Source organism: Cetorhinus maximus, chromosome 22 (assembly GCF_964194155.1).
Source record: "Cetorhinus maximus chromosome 22, sCetMax3.hap1.1, whole genome shotgun sequence".
NCBI classification, from domain to species: Eukaryota; Metazoa; Chordata; class Chondrichthyes; order Lamniformes; family Cetorhinidae; genus Cetorhinus; species Cetorhinus maximus.
In genome coordinates, this window is record NC_135900.1 from 617,443 (window position 1) to 634,540 (window position 17,098).

The 17,098-nt window shown below is 46.9% G+C and overlaps 1 protein-coding gene across 1 annotated transcript in view; it reads left to right on the forward strand.

The window, feature by feature from the left end:
• The first annotated feature begins 7,333 nt into the window (after window positions 1–7,333).
• zdhhc17 (zDHHC palmitoyltransferase 17) overlaps window positions 7,334–17,098 on the forward strand; it is a 122,090-nt gene continuing 112,325 nt past the window's right edge. The window contains exon 1 of the mRNA XM_078567644.1: window positions 7,334–7,434. Within this exon, the coding sequence (XP_078423770.1) occupies window positions 7,363–7,434 (72 nt within the window). The 5' untranslated portion in view covers window positions 7,334–7,362. The remainder of the gene's footprint in view (window positions 7,435–17,098) is intronic.

Sequence of the window (17,098 nt, forward strand, 5' to 3'; positions counted from 1 at the left end):
CTGCCTCTTTGCAGCAGATGTGGCCATTGATTCTTGGAGCCAGCATCCATTCTCACATAGCTCTGTAAGGATCAGATACTAATCAAGACCATATGCACCGCAGCACCTAAATTTAATGGATTCTTGCCGTCATTTTCCCCTTTCCTTCCCATGCCCCACCACCTTCCAGATCTGACCTCTGTCTCCCCCTCCCTGCTGGTATTGCCTCCAGTGCTCAGCCTTGGCGCAGCTTCTCATACAGGCACCCGAAATCGCTCAGCAATGATCTGGAGGGCAGGTGAAAGCAGCGTCTATGTACCTTGTAGTCAGTGATAAAGTGAAGCTCGCCGCTTGTACACAGTTGGGGAACAGACTCTTGTAATTATCCACTGGCGGGCACCTAATTTGAAGGGACTATGTAATTTAAATCACTTTCTCCAACAGCCTATCTTTCCCCCTCAGACAAGCTAATAACAAGCTGATGCCCTCTTGAGTGGATGTAAAAAAGCTATGGGCGGAATCGTCCAGATTTACACTAAGTGCAGTGGTGGGCGTGAAAAACGCAATGGTGGCTTTTCGCACTTTTTCATCCCTTTCCCAGCGTGTCCCAGCTCATTAACAATCCATTCACAGGGAAAACTCCGGATCGCAGACTGGGATTTGCCCACCACACTGTGACCTCAGCGCTTCCTCGCTCCGGGCGCCATATTTAAAGTGCACCAGACGCAGCCGACTTCATGTCCACAGAGCAGGACTGCTCCAGGCCACAGGTGGCCCCGAAAGCCTGGAAGACGGCAGCTCCCAAATTTAGTGACGTGTCTCCGGGGCGCCTGCTGGACACAGTGGACGGCTGCATTGATGTCCTCTACCCCCGCTCTGGCACAGGAGGCCCACCAGGGGCACCAATCCAGCCTGGGAGGTGGTAGCAGCAGCGGTCAGTGTCACCGGAGCACAGAGCGGGTCAGCGCCACCGGAGCACAGAGCGGGTCAGCGCCATCGGAGCACAGAGCGGGTCAGCGCCACCGGAGCACAGAGCGGGTCAGCGCCATCGGAGCACAGAGCGGGTCAGCGCCACCGGAGCACAGAGCGGGTCAGCGCCATCGGAGCACAGAGCGGGTCAGCCACCCTGTGCTGCTACAGGGTGAATGGTCTCTTCCGTTCCGCCAGGTTAAGTCACTTTTCTCATCACTTTCCACTCTCACACTCACAAACCCATCACACATCCACAGGGATCTCACACCTCAAGGGACAACACCACTAACTCTCACACACACCCTCACATCTCCATCAGGCTCATATCCTTTGGAGCTCACGTCCTCATCCCGTCCATGTCTCCGCTCACCACACAAACATTCCACACAGCGCCATGTGTCCTGCTCACACTCTCTCCATCTGTTTCCATGCAGGAGAAGCTGGCTCACAACAGCAGGGAGAGGTCCCAGACTGGGGGTGGAGTGGCCCACATTAGACCCCTCACTCACTTTGAGGAGTGTACCATCGCGCTGACTGATGAGGATGTAGATCGTGCCTGCGGTGACACTGAGGTCGGCGACGAACAGTCAGGTGAGAATCCTACACTTGTCCAAATGTGTTCTGGGCCGGTGTGTTTTCCCCGCTGGTGTGATGATAAATCGGGTGTCAGGGGTCCATTCTGATCAGGCCGTACTTTGCATTCCATTAGCGGATGTAAAACGTGTTCAGGCTGGCCTCCAGCGGGATTTGCGGGACACCATCGGGATGATCCTGCTGTCACTTCATGCCGCTGTGAAACGATTTCTGCCCCTCACGCTGAATTCTCCCCCCACATCTGCCTTACACCCACTACCAATGGGACCGGACAATTCTGCCCTCTGGTAATTTTCAAAGGAGAGCAGGAGAGTTCTCCCCAGTGTCTTGGTTAATATTTACCCCTTACCCAACACACTGAAACTGATTATCTGATCATTTATCTCATTGCTGTTTGTGGGATCTTGCTGTTCAAATTGGCTGTTGTGCTTCATTCCACATTAGATTGTTACTGAAGTTCAGTTCTGATGGAAGTTCATCAACCTGAGACGTCTGAAGCAGAGTCACACGGACTCGAAACGTTAACTCTGTTTCTCTCTCCGCAGACGCTGCCAGACCTGCTGAGTTTTTCCAGCATTTTCTGTTTTTGTTTCAGATTTCCAGCATCTGCAGTATTTTGCTTTCACGTTAATTTTGTTTCTCTCTCCACAGGCTGCCTGAACAATTTTTGTTTTAGTCTCTGATTCTCCATATCTGCAGTACTTTGCTTTTGAGGATCTGTATTGCCAGTGTCAAGGACTTTATCATTAGGATAAGTGGTACACAAAGATAACTCAGCATTTAGTTATCCTAGGATAAAAGAAGGAGGGTCATACGGACCCAAAACATCAACTCTGTTTCTCTCTCCACAGACGCTGCCAGACCTGCTGAGTTTTTCCAGCATTTTCTGTTTTTACTTTAATTATTCTATTCCCACTTCCCCAAAGTCAGCCTAAAGCCAATCCTGGTTGGATGGATTCCTGGAGCTTTCATCGCCAAACCTTCTGCCTCCAAATGCTCGATTCCCCACTCTCCCACCATCGGTCCTGTTGTCCATCCTTGTGAATGGCTGTCTCAGACCGATTGGATGGTCAGTCAAAAAGACTTTCCCCACCCCACTATGTTCAATATTTTTAATAACTAGGAAACAAAAAGTGTTGAAAAATGTTTTTAAAAGCACGTTTTTTTATTGCCTCCAATGATGTCCCTGAACGTTGGTCTCAGTGTCCCAGGGATGAACCTTTAATTCCTGGAGAATGCAGGGCAATCCTAGAGGGCATTGTTATTGAAAAAGCATATGACCTGCTGTGGAAAGAGGGTCTTTTATTTAAGTAAAAAGGTTTGAGTATAGAAGGGTTCATGTTTAATTGGATAGAGGATTTCTTAGTGGATGTATCGTACAGGTGAGGGTGGGGATGGAGTTGTCGGATACAGTGGTGGTAGAGAATGGCATCCCACAGGGAAGTGTGATTAGCCGGGTTCTTTTTTCATATTATGATTGATGATATATATAATCACGTGGGTAAGAATATGGGACTGTCATTGTATGCAGGTGATGGTGCAATTTGGAAAAGAGGCAGAAATATTACGTATGTACTGAACCACGTTCAAGAAGCCCTAAGGGCATCGGAGCACTGGTTCGGGCAGAGGGGGTTTAAAATTTCTAATTCAAAACCTCAGGCAGTTTTATTTACAAGGAAGAAAAATCTGGACGGCAATGTTTTGTCTCATAAACCAATTGAGGTGGTAAAGGTGTTTAAATTTTTAGGGATTTGTTTTGATTGTACTCAGACATGGAAAATACATATTGAAGCAATAATCATTAAGTGTAAAAAAGTGATTCATTTAATGAGATGTGTTGCTGGATATGATTGGGGAGTGGATAAGGGAACTTCATTAAGAATATATCCAGCAATGATATGATCAGCGATTGACTATGGATGCCAGGCATATGGATCAGTGGCAAAAACCTCATTGTATAAACTGGATGTAATTCAGTCTCAAGCATTGAGACTTTGTTCTGGTGCTTTTATTTTTTTCTCCAATAATAACTCTACAGGTGGAGAATGGAGAAGGTGGATGGATTTGAATTATTGGGTGAACTTGGAAGGGCAGAAAAACAATCATTTAACCAAATGTTTCCTTCAAGATAGTTGGGAGCATGGATTGCAAATAGGGGGAATATTTTTGGAAAAGAGTAAGTGATTCAGTGGAAGAGTTGGGTTTGCAGGTTTTTAATATAAGTATGCATGCATGCTGGTCAGTAATTCCACCCTGGTACTTTCAATATCCAGAGGTAGATTTTACAATACTGGACAAACTTAAAGGAAATAGTATAGGTTTTAATTTGTCTAGTTTTGTAAAAGAATATATAGATAAGAATTGGTTTGCTTATATTCAACTTTATACTGATGGTTGTAAGGATCCTGGGTCAGGAAGGGCAGGTTCAGCAGCTTTTAACCCTGAATTTAATGTTAAGATTGTGAAAAGGATACCTGACAATTTATCAGTATTTTCAGTTGAGTTGATGGCAAGTATGTTGGCTTTAGAGTGGGTGGTGGAGGTAAAGCCATTGAGAGTCGTCATTGGTTCAGATTCGTCATCAGCATTGGTCTCTATCCAATCGTGTTTTTCTGAATCCAGACAGGATTTTACATTTGAATTTTTTCATTTATTGTATAACATACAACAGTCGGGAATTGTGGTGGTTTTTTTATGGATGCCAGGGATCAAAGTGAGGCAGGGAATGGACAGCAGATTTGTTGACTTAAAGTTCCATAAATCACTTGATTCCAGATATAGAGATTTCAGTAGGGAAAACAGAAATTAAATGTATTATTGAGGATAAACAATATGCATTATGACAACAAAAGTGGGATAAGGATGAGAAAGAAAGACATTTATGTCAGCTTCAAAACAATGTGAAGGTATGTAGTAAATTCACTGGGAAGTGTAGGAGGGATGAGGTGGTTATGAGCAGGATTAGGACCGGGCACTGTGGGTTAAATAAGTCTCTGTAGTTAATATGGAAACATGTTAATGGTTAGTGTCAGGAGTGTGGGGAAGGAAGGATTCCTGCAATCGGTGGAGCATGTTGTAGGACATTACTAAGGTTGCAGATGAAAGGGGAACTGTGCAAAAAAAGCAAAAAACTGCGGATGCTGGAAATCCAAAACAAAAATAAAAATAAAAATACCTGGAAAAACTCAGCAGGTCTGACAGTATCTACGGCGAGGAGCACAGTTAACGTTTCGAGTCCGTATGACTCTTCAACAGAACTAAGTAAAAACAGAAGAGAGGTGAAATATAAGCTGGTTTAAGAGGGAGTGGGACAGGTAGAGCTGGATAGAGGGCCAGTGATAGGTGGAGATAACCAAGAGATGTCATAGACAAAAGGACAAAGAGGTGTTGACGGTGGTGATATTATCTAAAGAATGTGCTAATTAAGGGTAGAAAGCAGGACGAGCAAGGTACAGATAGCCCTAGTGGGGGTGGGGTGGGGTGAAGGAATCGAAATAGGCTAAAAGGTAGAGATAAAACAATGGATGGAAATACATTTAAAAATAATGGAAATAGGTGGGAAAAGAAAAATCTATATAAATTATTGGAGAAAAAAGGGGGGGATCGGAAAGGGGGTGGGGGTGGAGGAGAAAGTTCATGATCTAAAATTGTTGAACTCAATATTCAGTCCGGAAGGCTGTAAAGTGCCTAGTCGGAAGATGAGGTGCTGTTCCTCCAGTTTGCGTTGAGCTTCACTGGAACAATGCAGCAAGCCAAGGACGGACATGTGGGCACGAGAGCAGGGTGGAGTGTTGAAATGGCAAGCGACAGGGAGATCTGGGTCATGCTTGCGGACAGACCGAAGGTGTTCCGCAAAGCGGTCAACCAGTCTGCATTTGGTCTCTCCAATGTAGAGGAAACCGCATTGAGAGCAACGAATGCAGTAGACTAAATTGAGGGAAGTGCAAATGAAATGCTGCTTCACTTGAAAGGAGTGTTTGGGCCCTTGGACGGTGAGGAGAGGGGAAGTAAAGGGGCAGGTGTTGCACCTTCTGCGGTTGCATGGGAAGGTGCCGTGGGAGGGGGTTGAGGTGTAGGGGGTGATGGAGGAGTGGACCAGGGTGTCCCGGAGGGAACGATCCCTGCGGAATGCTGCTGGGGGGGTGAAGGGAAGATGTGTTTGGTGGTAGCATCATGCTGGAGTTGGCGGAAATGGCGGAGGATGATCCTTTGAATGCGGAGGCTGGTGGGGTGATAAGTGAGGACAAGGGGGACCCTATCGTGTTCCTGGGAGGGAGAGGAAGGTGTGAGGGCAGATGCGCAGGAGATGGGCCGGACACGGTTGAGTGCCCTGTCAACCAGCGTGGGTGGAAAACCTCGGTTAAGGAAGAATGAAGACATGTCAGAGGAACTGTTTTTGAAAGTGGCATCATCAGAAGATGCGACAGAGACAAAGGAACTGAGAGAATGGGATGGAGTCCTTACAGGAAGCGGGGTGTGAGGAGCTGTAGTCGACTGTAGCTGTGGGATTTGGTAGGCTTGTAATGGATATTGGTGGACAGTCTATCACCAGAAATTGAGACAGAGAGGTCAAGGAAGGGAAGGGAAGTGAAGTGTCAGAGGTGGACCATGTGAAAATGATGGAGGGGTGGAAATTGGAAGCAAAATTAATAAATTTTTCCAGGTCCCGACGAGAGCATGAAGCAGCACCAAAGCAATCATCGATGTACGGGAGAAAGAGTTGTGGGAGGGGGCCGGAGTAGGACTGGAACGAGGAATGTTCCACATACCCCATAAAGAGACAGGCATAGCTGGGGCCCATGCGGGTACCCATAGCCACACCTTTTATTTGGAGGAAGTGAGAAGAGTTTAAGGAGAAATTGTTCAGTGTGAGAACAAGTTCAGCCAGACGGAGGAGAGTAGTGGTGGATGGGGATTGTTCGGGCTTCTGTTCGAGGAAGAAGCAGAGAGCCCTCAGACCATCCTGATGGGGGATGGAGGTGTAGAGGGATTGGATGTCCATGGTGAAGAGGAGGCGGTTGGGGGCCAGGGAACTGGAAATTGTTGATATGATGTAGGGCGTGAGAGGAATCACGGATGTAGGTGGGAAGAGACTGGACAAGGGGAGAGAGAATGGAGTGAAGATAGGAAGCAATGAGTTCCGTGGGGCAGGAACAGGCTGACACGATGGGTCTGCCGGGACAGTCCGGGAACTATGCAGTCTAATTGACAACAGAGGGTGATACGGTGGCTGGTATTTTAGCAGTTAGATTTGGGTTTTGGGAAATTTATAAAGTCGTGTTGTCTTTTTTATATGTCACAGGATTAAGGGCAGAGAGTTTAGTTTGTTTTATTTGCCTTGCAGTTCTTCCTCCGGTACAGGAGGGGGCAGTCATGCACCGAGGGGAAACCAGGCAGCATCCTGGAGGGTTGGGAACAGCAGCTCCAGAAGGGAGGCCTCTGCAGCCAGAAACTGCTCAGCTTTGGGTCAAACTGCGGAGTCTGGGCAGCAGCAACATTAACCTCAGAATGTCTTATAAACCTCCGCATTTCTTATTCATTGTTCCTGAGGCATCAGGAAGCTCGGGGATGTTAGAATGATTTAAAACAAACCCTATCAGCAGCTCCTGACTCTCTCTAATGGGATAAAATACTGATCGATAATAGTTTCAAACGCGGCTCCTTCTCTTCAGCCACCAACAGTCACTTTGTGCCGCTCCCTCTGTTCGCTCAGTGATCGATTCCTGATCCTGGATCGATAGATCCCGGCTCTCTGCGATCCATTGCTAGCGGCTGGAGTAGGCGCCAGTATCCCACAATGCGGCGGGGCGGTTGAAGATGGCGGAGCTTCACCGGGAGGATCCGGAGCTGGAGCCGGAGCCGGGCTGTGTCCCGGGGCTGCACCCCGAGGTGAGAGAGCCATCGGCAGCCGCTCCCCCTCCCCGCGGCCGCCCGGAGCCCCCAGGCCCGAGGCCCGGCTCAACTGGGCCCGGGGGACAGGGGGAGGCTGCGGCCTGGCCACCCCCCATCCCCCACCCCCATCATCCCCATCATCCCCACCCCCCCCATCATCCCCATCATCCCCACCCCCCCCATCATCCCCATCATCCCCACCCCCCATCATCCCCACCCCCCATCATCCCCACCCCCCATCATCCCCACCCCCCATCATCCCCACCCCCCCCATCTCATCCCCACCCCCCATCATCCCCACCCCCCCCATCATCCCCACCCCCCCATCATCCCCACCCCCCCATCATCCCCACCCCCCCATCATCCCCACCCCCCCCCATCATCCCCATCACCCCCACCCCCCCATCTCATCCCCACCCCCCCATCTCATCCCCACCCCCCCATCATCCCCACCCCCCCCATCTCATCCCCACCCCCCCATCATCCCCACCCCCCCATCATCCCCACCCCCCCCCATCCCCATCACCCCCATCATCCCCACCCCCCCATCTCATCCCCACCTCCCCATCATCCCCACCTCCCCATCATCCCCACCCCCCCATCATCCCCACCCCCCCATCTCATCCCCACCCCCCCCATCATCCCCACCCCCCCCATCATCCCCACCCCCCCATCATCCCCACCCCCCCATCATCCCCACCCCCCATCATCCCCACCCCCCCATCATCCCCACCCCCCCCATCATCCCCACCCCCCAATCATCCCCACCCCCCAATCATCCCCACCCCCCATCATCCCCACCCCCCCCATCATCCCCACCCCCCATCATCCCCACCCCCCATCATCCCCACCCCCCATCATCCCCACCCCCCCCATCATCCCCACCCCCCATCATCCCCACCCCCCCATCATCCCCACCCCCCCATCATCCCCACCCCCCCATCATCCCCACCCCCCCCATCATCCCCACCCCCCCATCATCCCCACCCCCCCCCATCATCCCCACCCCCCCATCTCATCCCCACCCCCCCATCTCATCCCCACCCCCCCATCATCCCCACCCCCCCATCATCCCCACCCCCCCATCATCCCCACCCCCCCCATCATCCCCACCCCCCCCATCATCCCCACCCCCCCCATCATCCCCACCCCCCCCATCATCCCCATCACCCCCATCATCCCCACCCCCCCATCTCATCCCCACCCCCCCATCTCATCCCCACCCCCCCATCATCCCCACCCCCCCCATCATCCCCACCCCCCCCATCATCCCCACCCCCCCCATCATCCCCACCCCCCCATCTCATCCCCACCCCCCATCATCCCCACCCCCCCCATCATCCCCACCCCCCCCATCATCCCCACCCCCCCCATCATCCCCACCCCCCCATCATCCCCACCCCCCCATCTCATCCCCACCCCCCATCATCCCCACCCCCCCCATCATCCCCACCCCCCCATCTCATCCCCACCCCCCCATCTCATCCCCACCCCCCCATCATCCCCACCCCCCCATCTCATCCCCACCCCCCATCATCCCCACCCCCCATCATCCCCACCCCCCCATCATCCCCACCCCCCCATCATCCCCACCCCCCCCAATCATCCCCACCCCCCCAATCATCCCCACCCCCCCCATCATCCCCACCCCCCCAACATCCCCACCCCCCCATCATCCCCACCCATTGTCCCCACCCCCCCATTGTCCCCACCCCCCCCATTGTCCCCACCCCCCCCATCATCCCCACCCCCCCCATCATCCCCACCCCCCCCATCATCCCCATCCCCCCTCATCATCCCCATCCCCCCATATCATCCCCATCCCCCCCCCCCATCCCCATCCCCCCCCCATCCCCATCCATCTTATCCCCCGCTCTCTCTCTCTCTCTCTCTCTCTCCCCCCCCCCCCCCCATCTCCTCATTGACAAGGGAGTTGGGCTATGTGGACAGGCAGGAACGTGGATTTAAGGCCACAACCAGATCAGCCATGATTCTATTCAATGTCAGAGCTGGATTTATGGCCTGAATGGACTATTCTTGCTCCTATTTCTTAGATCTGAAGCCTGTCTGTGTAAATGCTAGTTGAGGGCATGGCTGAACTTGATTCTGATGCAAGTTGTTGGTACAGATTTCTAATGGGGACAAATCAACTGCTCTGGGCTGTCTGAATTTGTCTGTGCGGTGGCAGATAAACCATGGAGGTGAATCTTCAGGGGAAGGTATCACCCCCAGTACTTTCATTATTTGTAAATAATTTGTTTTAGTTGCAAAATCACCCACTGGAAATGGATTAATTCATCAGCATCAGAAACAAATTAAGCAAGTGATTTCAGTTAATACCTTTCATCAGGACTCTCCAACCTAATCTTTTATCTTAGATTTTAAAAATTGAACTCTGCAAAGGTTACATGCCTTGAAGGGTAATGATATGATACAGATTTATTTCAGAAAGTGCGTGCATTTGGGACATTTTGTGAGCCGTGGGTCATATTTATTTAAAGGGATATATCTGGTGTTTTCCATGCATGGCTTCTGTCACTTTCTGGAAATATAAATGTCCTGCATTGCCCAGATGTTTACTATGTGGGTGTTGTGTACCACACAGTTTGTGGGATGTGTCTGTCTTCCCACAAGAGATGAAAACTGGGTGGGTCTGTGAACTCCAGGGAATTGTACTCCTGTTTCTCTTGACAATTTTTCTGCCAGTTCTGTCTCCTTCACTCCTGAGCGCACTGACCTCTAGATGGGTTATGGTTCCACCAGTTGCCTGTTTCGTTACTGTTTAGTACCTCTTTTGAGTGATCAGCTTGCATATTGGACTTTTCAGTGTTCATAAACTGTTTCATCATGAAGGGTGTTACAGCTGACCCTGATCACTGGTGACACTGTTTACTCAATTATAACAGCGATTGGCGGAAATTCTGCATCATCCTTTTCCTGTTTGCGCCCATGGGTGACAATGGGAGTAGCTGTGCGTGGGAGCCCTAGACTTTTCCCAACTAAATGTAGGGTCATCCCATCCCATGAGTTGCTATGGCTGAAAGCAGCTAACTATCTTAGACGAAGGGTTGTATCACTCAGTTAAAGTCGCTTGAGCCATGGAGGAACCCTCACTTCGAGGCAGGCAAAGTTGGGATGGGATCTGTGGGGTTGGGAGGAGAGCGGTGAGGACAGTCATGGCTAGTTGAAGATTCTGAAGAAGAGTCATACGGACTCGCAACGTTAACTCTGCTTTTCTCTCCACAGACGCTGTCAGACCTGCTGAGTTTTTCCAGCATTTTCTATTTTTGTTTATGACTAATTGCTGGGCTGCCTTCTCAAATCATCTTGTCCGTCGGCATTATCAATGAGCTGCAGTGTACTAGCTACATGAAAGTCTTTAGCATGAAAGCTGCCTAATTGAAGAGGACTCAAAACAAAATAGGAATTGTATATATCAGATAGATAAAGAGGCCATCAGGCTGTGGATCATTGTTATAAATTGGTATTGCTTTTCTTGTGACGGTGTCATGTGATTATACCATTAAATTTTATAAACTGCCTCGCGAACATTCAGTTACTCGTAATCACTCGATCACGATAGAAAGCCACTGTTGAGAAAGATTTTTTTAAGAATCTCACCAGGCAAGTAAAGCCTGCCCTCAAAATTGGTAATTCAATTGGCAATGCCACTTTCCTTTTAGATCACAAATTGGTCTTGAAAGCAGTTGTGGTTAAAAGTTTTCTTTTTCACCTGCCAGTGAATGCATAAGTTTGCTGATAAACACTCATCGCTGCTCGTTCCCTCAGCTATCTGCCTACCATCATGCCTGCATCTGGGTGTCAGGTGTGCGGAGGCCAATTGTACTGAACTTCAGTGTTTCCTCTTCTCTGTGGGTTCAAAGTACATCACCTAAAGTTTTTATTTGAAAGCCTGAATTTCTGTGTAAAGTCTAACTTAGCTGATAGAATGAATTTTCATTTAATCAATAGATAGAAGTATGAGACTAGAAAGGGATTTTTTTTTACTTTCTTTTATCCCACACCACAATGATTTGGATTAAATCACAGTATTTTTGTCTTTTTTTTCTTTATTCTTTCATGGGATGTGGACATTGCTGGCAAGGCCAGCATTTGTTGCCCATTCTTAATTGCCCTTGAACTCAGTGGCATGCTGCACCATTTCGGAGCACAATTAAAACTCAGTCACATTACTGTGGGTCTGGAGTCGCACGTCGACCAGATCAGGTAAGGACGGCAAATTTCCTTCCCTAAAGGACGTTCGTGAACCAGATGGGCTTTTACGACAATGCATTACTAAAACTAGTTTATCAATTCCAGATTCTTAGTTTAATTTAAATTTTGTTGGCTGCTGTGGCAGGATTTGAACCCATGTCTCCAGAGCATTAGCCTGGGTCTCTGGAGTACTAGTCCATCATACATTACCACTACGCCATTGTCTCCCCATATTTAAACATTTATCATTATATAACGCAACTGAAGCTCTGTATGCCCTCTCAGGTGGGCATAGATCCCATGCCATTATTAAAAGATGAGCATGGGACTTTTGGCCAGTGTTTATCCCTCAGGCGTCACCTAAAATGGATTAGCTGGCCATTTATTTCATTACGGTTTGTGGGAGCTTGCTGTGTGCAAGTTGACTGCTGTTTTTCTTTGATTACATCAGCGACTATTCAATAGTAATTAATGGGCTGTAAAACACTTTGGTTATGAGAGGTCTGATATAAATGCAAGTCTTTTATTATATTATGATGTCCCATGCCCAATTCCCACCTTGTGCTGAGTCTGCTGATGCCAGCACAGTGCCAAAAGAGCTACAATTCATACAGAGCCCCTTTGTTAGTGCTGACCTTTGACTGCTGTTAAGTGTCTGTTGCTGATAGTGCTTGGGTAGGGCTGAGACCCTTCGCTGCAATGCAGCCTCCTCCCCATCTCAGCCTGTAGGTACCAATGAAGAAAGGCCACTTGAAACCTGTGGAACTGTTCAGCAAGCAGTGCAGGGAGAGAGAGGGCAGGGCCCTTAGAATAATGTGTTAAGTATTCTTTCATAAAGTATTGCCCATTGTTCACTTAAAATGAATTTGCTTCAATGCATTACTGAAATTGTGCGAGGTTGGAGACAGATGACACAATGGTTTAGATGTTGGCTTTCACGTTTGGCTAGCTCAGATTATTGAGACTGAAAATTTCTCCTCCTTGTTCTTGGGATTCTCGATGCATTGATTTTAGGCAGTTCTCTTCCAGAATAGCAGATTGGGTCTCTCTGTGCAAAAGTGACCTTCATGTGGAACAACTGGATACTAATTTAGTAATTCCATGGGCAGCCTCACTGAGAGCACACTGGTGCAGTAAGGTAGCCTTTTGAAATGGAGGATGAGGTGAGTTAGCATAGGTTTGAGGGAGCTTTTAATTGTGCTATATTTTAACAAGGAGGGCTTGACACTTAAGCAGGATGTCTGAAATGGAGAGTGTTCCCATTTCAGTCCAGTTTTTCAATATTCAGTTTATTCTAACGTTACACAAAATATCATAAATCATGAGCTTCCTCATTGATCTCTGAGACTTGGCGTGTCACCTCTATATGTGGTTTGAAAATACTGAGGTTTCGGTGTTGTAGATATGCTTGAGTAATTACCAGTGACCTTACAACAAGGTAGAAAATAGTGTCTTAATATAGTAAACCAGCCCAAGGATCTTCATGGGTCAGCATCAGAATTGAGCAGAAGTTGGAGAATGAGACTCAGTGGTTGAAGGTGCGGTTTGAGATGTAGGTTTAAGAAAGGTGTTTGAAAGTGGAGAGCAATAAAAGAAGGGGAAAGAGTTCCAATCTGTGGGGACAAGAAGGCTGAAGATTCTGCCACTGAAGGTACAGTGACCGACATTACCTGCCGATCAGGGAATGTCTCACTTTGAAATTCTCACCCTTTTGTTCAAATTCCTCCACGGCCTCACCCCTCCCTTACTCTGTAACCACCTCCAGTCCCTACAACCCTCCAAAAACTCTACATTCCTCTGATTTCTATTGCTCCATCATTAGAAAGGTGCCAGAGTTGGTAGAGTGGAGGACATGGGCGTTGTTATAAGCAGGAAAAGATGGATGCAGTCGGGTGTACCAAGGCCATGGAGGGATTTGTAAACAAGGATGGGGGAATGGGTGAGTTGAATTTTGTGTGCTATAGGGTGTGACCAGCAGTGTTGTGGTCAGTTTGAAGTTCAGGAGGCTAGTTTGCAGAGCTTTACATAATATAACAGAAGTTCCCCCCAGAGTTCTGTAGCCGTAGTCCTCAGCAGTGCCAAGTTCCAGATAACAATAACATTTGCACCCTGTCAGCTTACCTTCAGTTTTGAAATGTCATCACATCAAAATGGATTCTTCCAACCAGCTTAAACCATTGGAAGCACATACACGTTGCATAACTTCTCAACTGGGAGTTTACTTGATGATTTCATGGGGTCTGCCAAAAATTTCCAGTATAGCCTTTTGTTTCATCCATTGTCTCAATCCACCTCCTTACTCCTAACCCTCAGTTTTTGGTTAGAAGTGGCTAATCTGGTTGTTTGAATGATTTGCTGCTTTGGTTTTGCATTGCCTGCCCAATCAGTGCAGGTAGAGCGGGGTCAAATTGTGCTTCAGACATGGTAGCACAGGGACACAAGTGCAGAGAGATATCCCAGGACCGAACTAATAGGGCAAACATTGAGGTTATCACCAGCAGCATCAAAAAGTCAATTCTTTTCCTAAAGTAACCAGTGTTAACAACACGAACAAGAGAGACACCAAGGAGACTTTTTATACCCACTCATCCTGGTGGGTGTCAGTATTACTGGCGTTTATGGCCTGGCTCAGGTCATGTCTGCAATAAACCAATGCAGGATATGTTCTTGGAAAAATAAAATTGCATCTAAAATTTCCAATTATCAACTCAAAGGGTGGATTCATATAATTGGATTTTAAATCATTGCTTAATAAATAGACTTAACAATTGTGTGAATATATATTATTGGTGTATATATATTAAAAGTAATTTTACTCATTCTAAAATGTAATCTAAATATCACAAGCATTGTGGGATTGTTTCACACTCATGAAAGAAGTTGTTGAATGCTCCGATGCTGATGCTTTATCTCAAGATTGTTTCCCGAATTGTCTGCTATCTTAAGTTAAACAGGACCGAGTTGTTATCCACCAAACTGAGTATTAGTAAAGAGGAACATCTCTTTGTCCTGTAACACCAGGGTGCCAACAATCCTGTTAGGCAACAAAAACGCATCATTCGCCTCTCACTCAAATTTCCACCCTCCCTCAGTTACTGCAATGGAGATTATGATCAATCTTCTTGTAAAGTAACAAAAAAAGTATCTATGTTTAGTTGTATAACTAATTTTTACACAAAAAACTTGTTACAGGATCTCTGTAACTTTTACACTTCAGAAGCATAAAGTTTGAGAACCCTTGGTATATATTTTGCGCATTAAGACTAGATAGTGTTCTTCATTTTGTAGTATTGTTTAATGCTTGGATAAAGATGCATTTTGTGGAAAATTGCATTGAGATCTTAGCATTTTCATTTGCTGATTTCAGCATAGTCAAATTTAGAAATTGCATTTAGCATCTGATTTGTTGGTATCCTCTTATTGATGCTTTTGAGTTATTAGGAGTGTTATTTACTGCTAATACCACACAGGACCTGAGTATCTGGTCGATAGGACATTACTCCCAGTAACAGAGCTTACTTAACTGAATGGTGTGTGTTGTTGACACCTTGCCACTGCATCAAGGAAAATAGAGGTTTCTCAAGGCAGTGTTCACCCCAGGCTTCCAACAAATAACATCACTTGATATCAGGCTTCCCTCTTTGTTTTGGATGTGTGATGCAGAAATGTCATTTCCCGCTGGGAAACCAGCTTGCTTAGTGACTGTTTGCACCTGGGATCTGCATTGCTCTCATGGATGCTTTGTTATAAATCCACTCCAATAAGGAGCTGCAGTACAATTTGAAGCTTGTGGCAAGGCAGGTGAAATGCAATAGATACACACACCTGTGCCTGTTGTTTTTTTAATATCCTTGGAGTAAGTTGATAAATATTTAAAATTAGTGCAGGCTGCTCTTTTTTTTCTTGGCTCCAAACATAGAAAGATTTGGATTTGTAGAGCACCTTTCACTACCTCAGGACGTCCCATAGCTGTTTGCAGCCAGTGAAGCATTTTGGGAGTGTATTCCACTGTTGTAATGCAGGAAACACAACAGCCAATTTGCACACAGCAATGGGATAATGATTAGATAATCTGCTTTAATGATGTTGGTTGTGGGATAAATATTGGCAAGGACACCTGGAAAACTCCCTGTACTTTATAGAATAGTGCCATGGGGTCTTTTGCATCCACCTGAGAGAACAGACAGGGTCTTGGTTTAAGGTCTCATCCCAAAGATTGCAGTGCAGCACTCCTTCGGTCCTGCATTAAAATGTTTGTCTGTATTTTGTCATTCCAACTTGCTTAGAATTTATTAAATACTGATTTTCGTGGAGCAGTTAAGATTTTTCACATATTTTGATGGCATACTGTGCATCAAGTTTACATTCTAAGGTTAGAGACTATATAATTCTTGAATTATTCAGTACCGAATCCTGTATAGCTTGATTTAGAGAGAGAAAACCTGGTGAACTATTTGTTTTTTAGCTATAACATTGTAATTTTGGAGTCTTAAACATTTTATAAATGAGGCAAGGTTAGAGCACTAGGGACAAGACAGGCATAGATGTAATTCAGACCCCATTTTTATACTACACATTTTGTCCAAGTAGCAAATCTTGGGATAGTTTAGAAGAGTATCTTTGACAGAAACGTGTCTTTTTGGTACAGGAACATAGGTTCAGGAAAATGTCATCCTGCCTCCATGAGCCTGTTACATAGAACAGAATTTTTCTTTTTATTAATTTGTAGAATTTGGGTGTTGCTGGCAAAGCCAGCATTTATTACACACCCTTAATTGCCCTTGAGAAGTGGTGAAGCCATTTTGAACCACTGCAGTCCATGTGTAGGTACACCCACAGTGCTGTTAGGGAAGAAGGATTTTGACCCAGCAACAGCGAAGGAACGGCGATATATTTCCAAGTCAGGGTGGTGAGTGACTTGGAGGGAACCTTCCAGGTGGTGGTGTTCCCATGTGTCTGCTGCCTTTTTCCTTCCAGGTGGTAGAGATTGTAGTTTTGGAAGGTGGTGTCGAAGGAGCCTTGTGTTGCTGCAGTGCATCTTGAATGTAAAAGGTACACACTGCTGCTACTGTACGTTGGGATGTTGATCAAGTGGCCTGCTTTATCCTGGATGGTGTCGAGCTTCTTGAGTTGTTGGAGCTGCACTCATCCAGGCAAGTGGAGAGTATTCCCTCACACTCCTGATTTGTGCCTTTTGTTACTGTCTGGTTAGGAACCATTAACATTTAACAAGAAATCCGAAAACCTCATGTTAACCAATAGAACTACGCCACAAGATTGTTTTTTTAACAAAACACAAACTTTATTGTATATAAAATAATTAAACAAAACAAGCACTATTAATTTAACAGTATGGTTTATAACCACTTATATTATGTTTACTTTTTACTTAAGCCAAGAATTCTCTTATGCGATATATCAATCTTTACTTCTGTTGTGACCACCC